Source organism: Orycteropus afer, unplaced genomic scaffold, assembly GCF_000298275.1.
Source record: "Orycteropus afer afer isolate SDZICR_OR568_19922 unplaced genomic scaffold, OryAfe1.0 scaffold00084, whole genome shotgun sequence".
NCBI lineage: Eukaryota > Metazoa > Chordata > Mammalia > Tubulidentata > Orycteropodidae > Orycteropus > Orycteropus afer.
Window position 1 is genome coordinate 9,812,542 of NW_006921671.1, and position 17,326 is coordinate 9,829,867.

A 17,326-nucleotide genomic window follows, 5' to 3' on the forward strand; every position below is an offset into this window, starting at 1 on the left:
GCCCACCCTGGGGAGGACCCAACTTGTCCTCTGCCCTCCTTCTCCCACTGCCCATCCTGGGTGGGAACCCCACTTGTCTTCCATCCACCCAGCCTTGCAGCCCCACAAGACCTCTTTCTTCCCCCTTCTGACTCCTCAGTGACGTCCCTGTCATCTTCAGACCTCGCTTGGCCTTCATCTGCCTGCCCACACCTTGCATCATCCCACCATTGCCCCATGCCCTCTGTGGCCAGACCAAGATATTGTGCATGAATGGGAGAAGGCGTCCCATGGCCAGTTGGCTGCCATCCCTTGTGTGGCCCAGTCACAGCTGAGGCCTCCAGTATGTCATTCAGAGTGGCCCATGGGGGGCACTCTAGGCTTTGCAGTGGCCCCACATGGAGCCTGGACTGTTAGAGCTACCATCTGAGTATGTTTTCAAAGTTGTTGTAAGTGAAAAATATTGGATAATGAGATAGTCAGTAAGTGAGGAGTAGGTATAATTATTCTGTGCCAAGATTGTCAGGCAAGTGAGGGCAGAGAAATGACCATTGGATGTGGTAAAGGGAAAGAACAGGTAATCTTCCATTATGTACTTTCCTGTCTATGTTTAGTTTATTAACTTTATCAAGGATCCATTGTTCTTCTCTTAATATCAGAGCTAATAATAATAATAATTTATTGAGCTTATATGAGTTAGACTGTGTTGATTGTCTTATGTACATTGTCTTATTTAACTTTCAAAATAGATAACATTAATTACATTTTACAGGTGAAGAAACTGAGGTTAGGAGCTTCAACAAGTTGCTTGTGGTTATAGGGAACTGTATTAGGTGCTATAACTGTCACTGCCACCGAGTCAATTCAACTCATAGCCACCCCTCCTTGGATTTCCGAAGTGGTATCTCTATGGAAGTTGTGATTCCACAATTTAAGTTTTTCTGACTCTAGTGCCACTATAGTATGAAAGTTGTGTTACGTCTTTGATTTTTTGTTTGTTTGTTTGTTTGGTGACGTATTCTGCTTAACTTGGTGTGGAGTGTCTCCATTGGCATCCTCAGATCTTGGAAACATCCCTCACACATGTGTATACTTATGATTGTTTCATAATCGTATTTTATGCAGTTTTTTTCTTTTGTTTTTTTCTCTTCTTTTTCTTACTTCTTTTTTTAAATATTATAATAAGCCTAATTTTTTTGAGTACATGATAAAACAAAAAACCAAACTCACTGCTGTCAAGTTGTTATAGCAAATATTTATTCTGCAATTACTCTGTGGGAGGCACTGTTTAACTGCTTTATAGGTATTAATTGCATTTATTCCTTGCAGTGACCCTACTTCTACTGTCATAATTTTACATATGGAAACTGAGGCAGAGAGAGTACATACCAATCCCAAGTAACAGATTTGAATTTATAGTCTGTCTCCTCATCCTTATCCTTTTAACCACAGACCTAGGACTTGTTTTAACTAATTGATGCAGGGTGAGTTGTGAGATAATTTAACTTTTAGTTTTTGCCTTAGAAATCATATTTATTTATTATCTGTGACCCAGTCTACATAGTGAGCTCTGGTAGCGTAGTGCCTAAGGCACTTGACTGACCAGAAGGCTGGCAGTTCAAACCCACCAGCCATTCGTTGGAAGGAAGGTTGGGCAATCTACTTCCGTAGTGATACTGCCTCGGAAACCCAAGGAGGGGTCTCTATGAGTCGGGTCCAACTCGACGGCACATAACAACAACAACAACATTATGTTGTAGAAAAGATACTTTGACATAGGGAAATGTGCATATTATAATACTAGATAGAGATGAATATTTTAATGTAATTTGCATTAAGTGTATATTAATGAAAATACTAGAAGTAAAATATTAATAAGGGATATCTCTAGATAATAAAATTTTATGAGCAATCTCACCACTTTTTGATCATCTGCTTTTGTTCTAAATTGTCTGGAGTATGGAGTCCTTATTACTTGATATAAAAAGTTATATAAAAGAAAACAAAATAAGATCAGCATTATGTAGTAATTTGTTACATCTTTTATTTTCCTTTATTTTGTGACTCACTTTACAATTTTAATAAGAGAATTAATAGCATACCAATGAAATTAGAAAAAAATTGCATCTGTTAATAAGCTGACTTACAAAAAAGATATGGTATCTATCATTGAGGTTTGGTGCTGTCATTAGTTTATTAAAAAAAATACCATCTGTTTACCTGTGTAGATAGGGAAAAGTATTTTTTTTTTTTAAAAAAAATGCACAGACACTTTATCTGAGCTTATCCTCATCATGCAGTATTGACTATTTATCATAATAATTAGGATTTTAATGAGAGTGACCAGTTTCCTTACCATCTTCAAGGTCTGTGTTACTTTTGGCTGTAAACTATATGTACTTGGTTATCTATGCCCTCCACTTGAACCTCATTCTTTGTAAACTGAAGAATGAGACAGTGCCCAAAATCTTTAAAGATTCTAGTTAGGCAGTCAGTGACACAAAGTCGTGCTACACAAATTCTTTCAAACTTTTTCATATAACACGGAAAGTGATGTGAGAGCTAATTTGCCAATAACAGTCTGTACCAGCTTTAGCCCAATATGAATGAAGTGTGAAAATAAACACACACACAATAAATGTTATTCTAGGCACAGAACAGAGGTATTTTAAGGAATAGGTAATCCAATAGAAGTAGATTTGAGTATTTTCATGAAATTGGAGCAGAAACATGGGGAAAACTTTAGACAGACTGAAATTTGAGGCATAATTTTTAGTAGAAGGAGGAAGCACACAGGAAATAAGAGTATTCAAATATTAAAATACTCCTCAGGAACTATTTCATATTTTTATAAGGAAGCATGAAATCTGTAAGGATATATTTTTTAACACAACTCATATCAGGGCCCATCTTTTAAAAATTCTACATTTTGTCTATTTTTTTCAGTATGTTTTTTACACAGTTGAGATTATACTGCATAAATAAGTAATGTTCTTGTTTTTTCATGAAATATTCTTTGTGATAGTACATTTTTCTTTGTCCTATAAATGTTCCCTTATACTATTCTGCGGTTACATAGCATTCTGTTTCTGGAGTACCATAATTTATCTTTCTGTAATTGTTGTTCCTATTTTTTCTCTTCTAAATAATATAGCACTGAACATCTTTGTGCATAAAGCTTAATCTTCATGTTAGATGATTTCTTTTGGAGAATTCTCTAAACTGGAAATATTAAGCAAAGGATTAAATATTTTTAAGATCTTAATACATTATGCCAAATTGCTTTGAAAATTAAACTAACTTACATTATACATAAAAAAGGAATTACTTAGGTTTTCAGAGGTATTATCTGAAATGTCATCTTTAAATAAAAATAAAATATTTATGATAAAAATAAATCTTGATATTGGAATTACTGATTCTATGGTAATATTTTTGTGAAGTATTTACAAAGTTTATCAATGTAACAAAAATAAAGGAAAGAATAGTAAAGTGAAAGTTATTTTAATTACTGAATATAAAGTATATTACAAAAATAAAATTGAAAAACATACTGATTTATATCTGGGAAAATTTTGAAACTAGGAGACAGGAGTTTTTATATCTGGCCTTGACTCTACTACTAACTAACCTTGAACAAGTCACTTAATGTCTTTAAACTTCAGTGATCTCATCTATAAAATGATGACATTGCATCCCATAGTTGTAAGACCACAGTAAGGAGAAAAGGACGCACAAAAGTGAGGTTAAAGAGAAGTTTTTATTCTGAGTTTCTGGGGGAGGTTTACGGGCCCCCGAGAGGGGCCCGGGTGAGGTTCACGGGTCCCTGAGAGGGGCCCGGGAAGTCGTACCACCTGGCTGGGGAGGGGAGGGTTTATAGTCTTGTGGAGGACCTAAGCGGGGACACTAAGGAAATAGTGGGGTCCAATTAGCTGTTAGTATGGGTCTGCACTTAATTAGCATGAGGGGGCTTCACAAGAGGAAGCTTGCCACTGCATGGGACTTTCCAGTCTGGGCGGGTTCTGTTACTTCCGTTGTCTTATCAGGCTGTCTCATCAGGGCTTGACGCTTGGAGGAAGCTGCTAACTGAAATGTTGGTGGCTTGGGTTTGCTTCGGCCTAACAATAGTCTCTGAGATATGAAAAACAAAAGCTAAATGTGATTTTTAAAAATATACATGTATTACTGTTGAATCAGTTCTGACTCATGGCGACTCCGTGTGTTACTGAGTAGAAATGCTCCGTAGGATTTTCTTGGTTGTAATCTTTATGGAAGCAGACTGCCAGGCCTTTCTTCTGTGGTGCTGCTGGGTGGGTTCAAACTACCAACCTTTTGGTTAGTAGTTGAGCAGAAACCATGTGTACCTCCCAGGGACCGTAAACATAATTATAGTTATTATAAAGCTTTTGTAGACGGCACATAACAACAACAACAGCAAGAAGTTTTTACGATGGTAATCCTTTATTATTTGGAATGTTCTGATGTTCAGCAAATCATTAAATAGATGAAGTTACTTTCAATTTGTGTGCCTTTTGCTATTTTGGCTGCTTTTCACCCCTCTCTACAAAACGTTTGCTATATAGACTTGTTAGGGGAGCTTTACAGGCATCTTGCTTTATTATTGTGATCATATCTTAATAACACTGTTATTTGTAGTAATAAATACTTTTGTTTACAGAGCAATAGTCATGTTGTATGTGGTAGTTTTCATTGATTAGACCATGCTAAGTTGCTATTAAGTAAGTCAAGTAATGATCCACAAGCAACACCCATGGAAGCAGCAGTCAAGAAATCAGATGTTGGTTGTATTGCACTGAGAAAATCTGCTGCAAAAGACATCTTCAAAGTGTTGAAGAGCTAAGATGTCATTTTGAAGACTAAACCTCATATGCATGTGAAAAATGGACAATGAATAAGGAAGACTGAAGAAGAATTGATGCCTTTGAATTGTGGTGGTTGTGAAGAACACTGAAAATACTGTGAACTGCAGAAGAATGAACAAATCTATGCTGGGAGAAGTGCAGCCTGAATGTTCCTTGGAAGTGTGAATAGCCAGGCTTTTTCTCACCTATTTTCATCATGTGGTCAGAAGGGACCATTCCCTGGAGAAGGAAACCATGCTTGGTAAAGTGGAGAAAAGAGAAGACTCTCAACGAAATGGATTGACACAGTGGCTGCAATGATGGGCTCAGACATAGCAAGGATTGTGAGGCTGACACAGGACAAGGCAGTGTTTCGTTCTGTTGTATGTTGAGCCACTGTGAGTCAGAATTGAGTTGACAGCACCTAACAACAACAATTACATGTCAAGTAGATTGTAAGCATATAATTTTATGGTTTAAGTTGATTTGATCAACTTGATGGTAGAGAGATTAAGAGCTTCTTTTCACTCCTGGTTTTGTATTTTTATTGTGAAAGCTCAATTAAGTGTACTGCAAGAAAATGGTGAGGAAATACACACACACACACACACACACACACACACACACATATATATATATTTAGTTTTATACTTATTAATCATGTCCAGATACTGATGAAAACAGAGTTCGTGACCATCTTATGACAAAATACCTGAAATATATTTCATTTATTTCTTGTTTATTTGTTTACTTAAGGAAGGCTGGGCAATCTACTTCCATAGTGATACCATCTCAGAAACCCAAGGAGGAGTCACTATGAGTCGGATCCGACTCGAGGGCGGTGGGTTTGATTTTGTTTTGGTTAACAACTTTTATTATTTAAGATGTGTACATCATGAAAGGACACAAAAGGAATGTAATATATGAGTCTTCCACCTCAGGATTTTCTGACTATAAAAATTAAACCTATGCACATAAAATGGATAAATAATACAGCAGACATGTGTTGAAATATATTGAGTCAAAATGAGATCTGTAACAATATAGGAGAGTAGGAATCAACCTTGACTTTTCTCTTGCCCTCACCTTTCACTTTGAATCTCCAAATTCTATCGCTTTTAGTTAATAAATATATCTGGAGTCTTTTAATTTCTCTCTTTTCCTATGGCCACCACTTTGGTTCAAGCCATCATCATCTCTTTTCCTCTAAATTTGTTTTACTCAATTGATTGTCCACACTGTAGCCATGATAATCTAAAACTCAAAATCTTATTATGTTGGTCACTTCTCATTCCCTTAAGGACAAAGCTCAAACTCTTTAAATGGCTCCTGAGATTTCCCTTCATTGGATCATAGTCTGCCTTTCCAGCTTCATTTTTCCCAATGGTCTTTCTTGCACCTTCTAGTCTAGCCATGCTGTATTTATTATTCTTTGAATATGATTTGTTCAGGATATTCTCAATTTGAACAGTATTTCCTTAGGGATAGTAGACTTTCTGATCCCTACATTAAGGTAGGATGCCTTGCTATCATTTTCATATCTTTTTATAAATTCTTGTATCATAAAAAAATGGTTAAATTACTCCGTATTTTGTGTGGAAAGTTTTGTGTTGTTTGTCACAGTATTCCTGGCACTGAGGTAGTAGTATCTAGGAGCTCTGGTGGTGCAGTGGTTAAGACATTAGGTTGCTAACCAAAAGGTTGGCAATTTGAACCTACCAGTCACTCCATGGGAGAAAGACAAAGCAGTCTGCTTCTGTAAAGATTTACAGCCTTGGAAACTCTCTGGGGCAGTTATACTCTAAAGGGTCACTATGAGTTGGGATTGCCTCAATGGCAGTGGGTTTAGTCTTTGTGTTATGTAGTACCTGGAATGTCTCTCACTCTAACTCAACTGCCATCAAGTGGATTCTGACTCATAGTGACCCCCATTGCGTTTCCAAGGCAGTAAATCTTTATGGAGGTAGATTGCCCCATTTTCCTTTTGGGGAGCGGCTGGTGGGTTTGAACTGTCAATGTTCTGGTTAGCAGTCGAATGCCTTAGGCACTATGCCACCTGCAACGTAGAGGATGCTAAATATTTTCTATATGAAAGAATGGATGAATATAGAGAAAGGGAGTTTATGTAACTTAGAAAGGCCTTATTTAGGAGCTAGGTCTTAAAGGATGAATACTTATTTTGATTACAATAAGAAGGCAAAAACTGCATATATAAACCCTATCTGTCTCCATATGATTTTTCATCCAAGTGTACTTCAAATACAACCAAAATACTAGGCTCTGTATCTGAACTTGTGGAGTTAGAGGTAGTAATTTCTCGAAAGAGATAGTGTAGGTCAGGATATGAAAATGCTAATTTCTTAAGACACATTTTGCCTAATTTCTACGATAATACATATTATGCTCATCAAATTTTATGAATAGAAGGGAAATTATACTGATTTATTATTAGTCTACAATTTATCTAAAACATTTTCTGTGCAGTACTTTGTTGTTGTTGTTGTTGTTATGTGCCGTCGAGTCGGGCCCGACTCATAGCGACCCCTCCTTGGGTTTCCCAGGCAGTATCACTACAGAAGTAGGATTGCCCAACCTTCCTTCTGAGGAGTGCAGTACTTTAGCTATCCTTAAATCTCAGTTAACTTCACAGGTATATAAATAAAGTGTTCATAACATCATTAATTCAGGATGTACAGACTGTGATAGCTGTTTTAGGGTGATATGTTCTACTTCCTGTCCTAATTTTGAATTGAGTTAAATTTACTAAAATTTTAGTCATTTTTTGGTTTTTGTTTTATTTCTAAAATACATCCTTTTGTCACATGGTAAAGCAAAAACTTTTCCAATTATAATTTTAGATGATATTGGTTCTCTTTCATCAGATTGCTTTATGAATTTAAAAAATTGCTGATTCTGCTATGCTGTGGAAAAAAAACATTAAAGAACCTTGAACATGAGTCAAAGACACAATGAAAAATCACAATAAAAAGGAGAATTATTTACATAGGTCTCATTCTTAGGTTTCTCGGAAGGAAGGTTGGGCAATCCTACTTCCGCAGTGATACTGCCTCGGAAACCCAAGGAAGGGTCTCTATGAGTCGGGGCTGACTCAATGGCACATAACAACAACAACAACAACATTCTTAGGTTTATCCAGGTGGTATTTGAATTTGATAATGACATGTTGTCTTTTGCATGTTAAACTCTTTAAAGAAGTTATTAAATAAAAATTTGAGAGGTATTTTGATTTAGATCATGTTGATCTGAACTGTAGGAAATAAAAATGGAGTTTCTGAAATAAAAAAAAAAAATGATTATCTACCTATATATTGGGACAATCATCAAAGATTGCCAGAATAATAAAAAAAAATATTTATTTTTGGGGACTTCTAATTTAATAGGTTGGATGAATAATGGTACAAGCGATTTGGAGGCTATTCCTTTAAATGAGAGTACAATTTTGCTTGTTTAATCACTGTTACTAAAGCTTAGTCATGTATGGAGAAAGCTGCCTAATAATTAAGAGTTGACTTTTTAACATAGACTATGTAACAGACACATTGGATACTTAATTAAATAGAACACTGCTTAGTCTTAAAGAACCCCCACACAGCGACACAAACCAAGTTCTTCTTGGCAAGTGGAATCTTTATAGTAGCAAAAGTGGGAGACCTAAAGGATGTGGCTCACCACTCTGTTTGGGTGATGCAGAATTGCTCTAAGCAGTAAGCTTACAGTTTTCAGACAGCATTAGCAGCATCAGCAAATACAACTGTGTCAGCCTCTCTTAATATGGGGCGTTTGTAACTGCACAGGGGAAATGATAAAACAGTATATGAGATTTGATATCTTGATGATAGTGTAAACAAATACTGATGGACAGATCTGCTGTTTGATGTTTTCTTCACTAGTCTTGAAGATGCTGAGAGATAGAGATGGCTGTGATTATCTTTTCTAAGACAGGAAATGCAATCTTTGGGGGTTTCTGGAAATAGAGAGGTCATGCAGTCTGGAACCTGTGAGCCTTTTCAATCTCTAAGCCATCAGGTATGACCTCATGAATTATGATTATCTTATTAGAATGTAGGGTTATTGCTTTTTTCTTAGTTATTTTAGAATATATGAATCAATGTAATTGTTTATTGTCAGATTTTCCTTAGGATATTTGAACAAGTAATGTTTATAATAATGGTCATTAGCTAAACAATAAGAATTTTAGAAATGTGTGTGTGTGTTTACCTTTTTTGGGGAAGTAGAGAGTAAGGGAAGAGTTTTTTTTGTTTTTGTTTTTGTTATTTTGTGTATGATTAAAAGCAAGGTTTGGGGTGCTACAGATTTTCCAGATTAAACCTGACTGTATTCAAACTAGGTCTTTTATTTAGAATTATAAAAACAGTACATTGATCAAACTGATAAGGATGTATCACAGCTAGCTGCTTATAGGTAGTGATATATCATAAAAATATTTTATCTGGAATTTCTTTTGCCTGGATATAGATATTTCTTCCTTTGTATCATGCAACAATATAGCATAATAATAGGTCTATAAATAGAATCATGTTATCAGAATCTAGGATACAAGCTTATTTGCTGAAATTTATAATATAGAATCTGAGTTGTTTTAAAGGCACTGGTTTTAGTTCTTTCTCAGATATATTGAAATACTGATGCACTCGGTAGTAGTGCACATATCTGCTAAGGCATTCCTTATGAATTAAAGCAGACTGTAAATCTGTTTTGCACAAAGAAAGTGTCTGACATGTAAGCTTGTTTTAAGATTTTTTGACCTAAAGAGATTCAACATTTGCTTACTTTCATTTTCAAACTGAAAAGACTTGAGTGCGTTAAACATGTTAACTACAAAGACTAGAAAATCATCACTGCAAAGGATTTTAATGTTTGTATCCATTTGCTCCTGAAACTGCCATTTATTTACAAGTATTTTTACCTATCAAATTACAATGCTATTTATTTTAGTTTTTTGTAGCATGTCCTCAGAATGACATACTTGGATAGAAAATCATACTTGTGTTTGACATTCAAATTTTGAAGGAAATATATATTTTTTTAATATCAAACATAACTTCTGCCTCAGTTTTAGAGAACTTGTCAGGTACTTGAGCAGATACTCTATATTAAATGAGCAAAAGAGATAAAATATTTCATCATTTCTCAACAGAAAGATAGTTTTGTCTTCATGGTTATGTAGTGTGATTAGGATTTAATGTCTCATCAGGGTGAAATGATATGGTATTAAAAATGAATATACTTAACAAAAGACTGACATAGAAATCTGTAACAGTGAATTAATTCAAGTAAGGGGTCAGTTCTCCTTTTTAATTAAAAACACGTTAAAAGAATTCTACCTACTTATAATTGGCTATAATTTATATGTTATTCAGGCTACTTAGAAAGCTTATATTCTTATTAGTAGGGAAGATTGCCATATTCTTAAGCTTGATTAGTTTTGGAATGATTTGAATATACCTTTGAGTTGCTACAAAACCTGTTTAATCTGTTAGAATTTATTTCCAGTATTTGCATGTATTAGTCACTATGAGTACATTCTGTTTCTTGGCATAACTTTGAGATTCCTCTAGGTATTGGTTTCACGGCGTTTTGTTATTTTTTCACTGTATTTATGACTTTTTCAAAAGAAAAAATAAACCATAAGGATTTTTGATTAATTTCTTTTAGTGTCAGTTAAATGAAGATACCTTAATACTTTTTGGTGACAAAAATTACTGTCTTAGAATTACCATTTCCTTTACAAATTGGAGAGAATTTTCTCTCTGTTGCCATGTTGAAATACATTACATTAAAAAATAAAGACTGGTTTGAATATGTTTTTTTTTGTTGTTGTTATATGCCGTCGAGTCGGCCCTGACTCATAGCAGACATTTAAATGTAATGTCAACATTTATCCCTATGTTCCAAGGTAGTCTTGACCTTTTGGGTAGTGAAACTGATTGTAAATCTTCCCAGTAATTGTTGTTCATCTTTTTTTCAATGGTTGCCTCTATTTGTACTAGTTAATACCTGCATTCTGTTATGCATAATAAACCCACTGCTATGGAGTAAATTCCAACTCATAGTGACCCTATATATATCATAAAGGTTCCTGAAGATAAGCTGTCTATAAGAAACTAATTGAGTGATTGTTCAATTCAATAAACATTTATGAAAGTTGTGAGAAGTACAGGGGGAAAAATATTTCCTGATTTATTTTAAATAAGCAAATGCAAACATGAGGTATGACTTTTCTAAGGTGGTTTGCTACAATCAAGGAGCTCTGGTGGAACAGTGGCTAAAGTATACAACTGCTAACCAAAAGTTGGCAGTTCAAACTCATCAGCTGCTCTGTGGGGAAAAGATGAAGGCAGTCTGCTTCCGTAAATTTATAGCCAAGGAAACCCTGTGGGGCACTTCTACCCTGTCCTATAGTATCACTATGAGTCAGAATCTACTCAGTACAGTGTGTTTCATTTGGTTCTACAGTCAGTTTTAACTTCATCTAGAAACTGATAGCCTAGTGCTTAAGGCACTTGACTGCTAACCAGAAGGCTGGCGGTTCAAACCCACCAGCCACTCCTCGGAAGAAAGGTTGGGCAATCCTACTTCCCTAGTGATACTGCCTCGGAAACCCAAAGAGGGGTCGCTATGAGTCGGGGCCGACTCGACGGCAAATAACAACAACAACAACAACAACAGATACTGATGTTGAAGCCAAGAATGAGTTACGTGTAACTCTTATATAAATTTCTTGGTATTAGAGAAATAAAAGGTCAGAGCAAACTATATAAACAAGCATTCCGTAATTTTATTGCAACTGCATTAAGTTGTTTTAAAATGCCTAATTTGTTGTGCCAAGTCATTGTTAACTATGGGCCACTAAAATAGCTTTGTGTGTTCTATAAGCCATTGTTGTCAGTTTATTTTGAGAGTGGAAGAGGACCTAGTCCATTTTCAGGAGGCAAACGGGGACCACAGAAATCAACAAAACAGGGATGCAGCCAATCTAGTATAATTCCAGGTTTCTTTTGCTTGTTAGCTGCAGTTGGTCAATTCCCATTCATGGCAACCTGGATAAATGAGTATTAGGGAAGGGGTTTTTGACCTCATAGAGATTACATTTTGGAAATAAAGAGTAGCAAGTCTGATGCTAACTAGGTCATTTAGGAGAGTCCTTTGAATAAAATGAGGAAAATAGAATTCATCTCAGGCTCCTAAAAAGGGGGCTGGAAAGAGTTATTATGGAAGTAGACTTAGCTAGGTAGCTGCTGGAGTGTCGGACACTATTATCTCCTCTTTCACACCAGCATACTGGCTGAAAGCCACAGGGGGATCAGTAGATCAGATGCAAAGCCCTTGTTTCCCCAGAATCCCAAACTGCGGAATGCTGGCCAATAGTGCCTCCAAAGTATCTGACATCTCATTAGAGCAATAGAATGTGATTTGCAATTTCATCTGGTTTGAAACAGCTGGCTGAACTAAGAGGTTTATAGTATCGTCATTAAACAAATGGACTCTAGAGCCATAATGACTGGCATAAATCTTGGTTGTACTACATACTAGCTATGTGATCTTGGGCAAGTTATTTAACCTTTCTGAGCTTCAGTTTCCTCACTAAGATAGGGATAACAATGCTAAAACAATGCTTACATCCTCAAAGAGTTGTAAGAATTAAGTGGGTTAATGTCTGTATAAAACATTTATAAGAGTTCTTAGCATATAGCAAGCACTGTATTTATTGAGAGACATTTATTATGTACATCCTAAGAGGCAGAATGGGCTTTGGTAAGAGTAGTTATGCAGTTTAGTTTTGCTCCTCTTCCTTACTCCCCTTATCAAATAAGAAATTAAGCCAAAAGCATATGCTACACTGACATAAAGCTGGTGATAAAAATGCAAAGACAAAAAACGTTATCTCTGATTAAATTCTAAATTTTGCTGACAATAAGAATTGGGGCTTGATGAGAATATTTTGTGTTGAAAGTTATTTTGCATCTGCTTACTTGGCTGATTTAAACTTCTAATTGGATTCTATGTGTATAGGTCCCTTTCCCCTCCTATATTACACAAACTACTTCATTCATGACAGAAAGATTATTGGAACTTTGGACAAATTTAATAGCACCGTCAAGCCTTTTTTGGTTATGGTTTAAGATTAAATTTGTTGTTGTTGTTACGCTCCATCAAGTTGGACCCGACTCATAGCGACCCCTCCTTGGGTTTCTGAGGCAGTATTGCTACAGAAGTAGATTGCCCCATCTTCCTTCCAAGGAATGGCTGGTGGGTTTGAACTGCCAGCCTTCTGGTTAGCAGTCAAGTGCCTTAGGCACTACGCTACCAGAGCTCCCAAGATTAAATTTAAGAAGTAAAAAATCAGTTTAAGGATAATTAAAAGAATAAGTTACATAGTTTGGATTTAAAATGATCTGAGTTATTAATTGTCACAATGTCCAGGACAAAAATTTCACTGAAAGTTAAACATAACTTCTGTTTTTCTAATTACATTTATTAATGAGTATTTTTATTCTAGATGAAAGATTAAAATGAAATAGGTTTTGAATCAATACCATATATGTGGTTAGAATAATTCAAGTCCCTATTTGATAGGAAATAATATTTCAAATCTCTGGTGGCTATAAATGTCAAAAAACATCTATCTGCTTAATAATAGTCAATAAATTCCTAAATGCAAATGAGTAATACGATATTTGGATGAAATGTAAATGTTTAAGGGTTGCATTTTGTGACATACCTGAATTTTAGTTCTTTTATTTAGAGCAAATTTCTCAATCTGCCTGCTACTATTTACCAAAAATTGGCACAGGGTCAATTGAACTTTAAGATAATGCAATTTGTTAAAACAAACAAGTACCTACAATGTGTTAGTAAGCACAGTACTGGACAAGGATATGAACACCAATGTAGGCTCCTGCCGTCAGAATGTTGCAGTCTGTGAGTCATAAAATTAAATGCAAGTAAGCATCACAGAGATTTAAAAAAGAGATGAAAAAGTACAAATTGTTTTGTGGAAATTTAGTGGACAAAATACTTCGAGCTGAGTGGGGAGAGGAGAGGGCAGGCTATATGGGAAATCAGGGAAGTATGGAAAAAGTAACATGTGAGGTAGACCTTGAAGTTGGCAAGATGGGATAAAGCCTTTTCAGGCAGAGGAAACAACATGCATAACAACAGGAAGACAAAAAGCAGACAGTATAGTCCAGTGGAGGCATTCAGACTATCATGGGAAAGATTTGTGGGGATCAGATAGTGTGGAGTCTTAAATGTTAGATTATGATTTCTAAACTGTGAACATTTCTACTTATTCCTGGGGAAAAGTAAAACAAAAAACAAAAGAGCAGTACCTATATTTTGAAGTCATTTTCAGAGCTCTAACTCTCTTGAGACTTTGAAATGAAAATTAAATTCCTGAGTAGATTTAGTAGTTAGTAGACAAGGTAGGGGGTAGAAACAAAATGAAGTATTTTAATAAAATTCTCTATCAAAATTGCACATGAGAGCATTTCTCAGCCTATCTTGAACCACTTGAAAGTCCTAGATTTCAGATCCTAAGAGACCTCCTGCTTGTCCCTGATGTAAACTCTATTTTATTGGTTGATAATCTGATTTAGCTTTGGCTTTGTTTTTGACATTTCCTAGACCAAGGACAATCTAGTGGAATCATTTTCATACAATGAATACTCCTGTCACTATGGTGAATTTTTGGATAAAAAGGGCTTTGCCTTAGAGAAAATTGGAAATAGAAATTGCTATTTCTAATCATGGAAGTCACATGGATATTTTAGCTTGCTCTTTGTTCATTTAGAGACCATAAGGTAAGCTGTCATTGCTAATACTTTGAACACTACCTTTCGATCTTTTACTCTGTGCCCTAGTGGCATTTCAGGATTGCCTGGGGTTAGTAAAAAAGCTGGGTAACATCCAAGAGTATATTTCCTTCAGCTACGACAGCTGGGGTGTGACTTTTGGCATCAGACCTGGGAAGATGTCATTTGTGCATGGCAATTGTGAAAAATTGGAACCTAGTACTCTCATTTAGTACATTATCCCTATAAAGTATGTCAGAGGTAAAACTAATGGAATTCCACAAGGGAGAGTTAAATGAAACCAGACACAGGTGCACTTCTGATTCTAATTTTAGAGCAATGGAAGACCCATATAATTGTGAGTGATCTGCTTCTTCCTGTGGAAGAAGTCCGAAAATATTAGAAAGCCCTATTTTCCAGAAAGCCTGTGAGATTGTTCTTTTTAGTCACATTGCCTGGGAAAGCATCATACCTGTGGTAGTGGTTCAACATATTTTCAGTACTTGTTCTGGAAACAAAGATCCATTTCTGGAAGAAACTTTGGAGAACATTGGGTTTTGAGTTGCTTTAAAACTTTTAAACATTTTATTTCTTTATAGTTTTCTTTCTCAAAAAAGATGGAAATCATTTAAAGAAAAGTGATCCTTTCTTCCTCTCAAACCTTTTAAAAATGATGATCCAGGAATATAAATAAGAAGAATATGTTGAAAAGAACAAACTCTCAAAAGACAATAGAACCTTGCTCCAATGAATATATTACAAAAATGTGCTGCTGCATATAAATGTATGCCATGTATTCTTACCCATTTTTTTCTTTTTCAAATTCAATTCAATCTCATAAAAATTTATCAAATGTCTGTTGTAAAGTGTGGAGGGAGGTAGTGTAACAAAGTGGTTAAGAGGGCTCTAACTCACTCCAAACTCACTGCCTTCGAGTCGTTTCCAACTCATAGTGACCCCACTGGGTTTCTGAGGCTGTAAATCTTTATGGAAGTAGATCACCCCATCTTCCTTCTGTGGAGAAGTGGGTGGGTTTAAACTGCTGGCCTTCTGGTTAGCAGTCAAGTGGATTTTCTTGTTTGTATTCTACATCTTTCCTTTAATGGCAGTTTTCATCTTAGGATAATCACGTAATCTCTCTTTTCTTCAGTTTTGTCATCTGTAAAGGGAGTATACTAATATACTGACTTCTAGAGTTGTTATGACAATCTAATGAATCAATTCAAGTGGAGTCCCTGGTGGTGCTAACTGATTGAAAACCCTGTGAAGCATAGTTCTAATCTGACACACAGCAGGTGATGTGTCGGAATTGAATCAACAGCAGCTGGAATTGGAAAGTGCTTGAAACAGTGCTTAACTTAGTAAATGTTAACTATTATGATTCTGCCACATTGTACTAGGTAGAGAAGCTCTGGTAACACAGTGGTTAAGCACTCAGCTGCTAACAAGTTTGGGGTTCAAACCTACCAGTGGCTCCATGGGAGAAAGATACAGCAGTGTGCTTTCATAAAGATTATAGCCTTGGAAACCCTATGGGGCAGTAGGAATGGACTCGATGGCACTGGGTTTTGGTACTAGGAAATGTTGAGGAGAAAATCTACAAAAGATACAAAACAAATTCCCTTGAGGAGCTTCAATACAATATGCTTAAAGTATATTGTACATGTATAAAAAAATCAGCCCCAAAGCCCCAAACCCATTGCTAACAAGTCTGTCTCAACTCATAGTGACCCTCTATGACAGAGCAGAACTGCTGCAGAGGGTTTCCAAGGCTGTAATCTTTATGGAAGCAGACTGCCACATCTTTCTCTCACAGGATGGCTGGTAGGTCGGAACCACCAACCTTTGGGTTAGCAGCCAAATGCTTAACCACTGTGCCATCAAGGCTTCAATAAATGTACTATGTATGACAGATAAGGCTCCAGAAATTGATGGAATACCCATTGAGATATTTCAGCAAATAGATCCAATGCTGGCAGTGCTAATTCATTTATGCCAACATATTTGGAAGAGAGCTAGCTACCTGGCTAACTAACTGGAAGAGATCCATTCCTGTGCCTTTCCCAAAGAAAGGTGATCCAACAGGATGTGGAAATTGACAAACAATATCATTAATATCACATGCAAGTAAAATTTTCCTGAAGGTAATTTAAAAAGAGTTATAGTAGTACATTGACAAGGCACCCTAAATTTGGCTTCTATCCTCCTAAACTTTTGGAGAATAAATTTGTTTGTTTAAGTCACCCACTTGTGCTACTTCTGTTATAGCAGTACTAGATAACTAAGCCACCTGGAGTTATATGGCCTCAGAGGCTGGGGCCCAAGGAGATCTGATCCCACCTTTCCTTTCCTATATTTTGGCTCATAGTCAAAGACAAGAATTGGTCATCCTAATTAAATTTACCCGTAGTCTGGAAGACCAGGGACCTCTGGACGTTGAATGGCTGCTATCACCAGCTGATAATCAGAAGGTGGATCAAGTGGTAAGTTGGATAAGGACTTGCTCACTCAGCATATGTTTAGGGTTGTTGTTGCTGTTGTTGTATGCCTTCGAGTCAGCCCTGACTCATAGCGACCCCTCCTTGGGTTTCCAAGGCAGTTATCACTATGGAAGTAGGATTGCCCAACCTTCCTTCCGAGGAGTGGCTG

The 17,326-nt window shown here is 36.1% G+C and overlaps 1 protein-coding gene across 1 annotated transcript in view; it reads left to right on the plus strand.

Moving 5' to 3' along the window:
- Window positions 1-8,807: 8,807 nt before the first annotated feature.
- The window catches only part of SLC4A10 (solute carrier family 4 member 10), a 374,905-nt gene continuing 366,386 nt past the window's right edge, over window positions 8,808-17,326 (plus strand). The window contains exon 1 of the mRNA XM_042781073.1: window positions 8,808-8,888. Within this exon, the coding sequence (XP_042637007.1) occupies window positions 8,808-8,888 (81 nt within the window). The remainder of the gene's footprint in view (window positions 8,889-17,326) is intronic.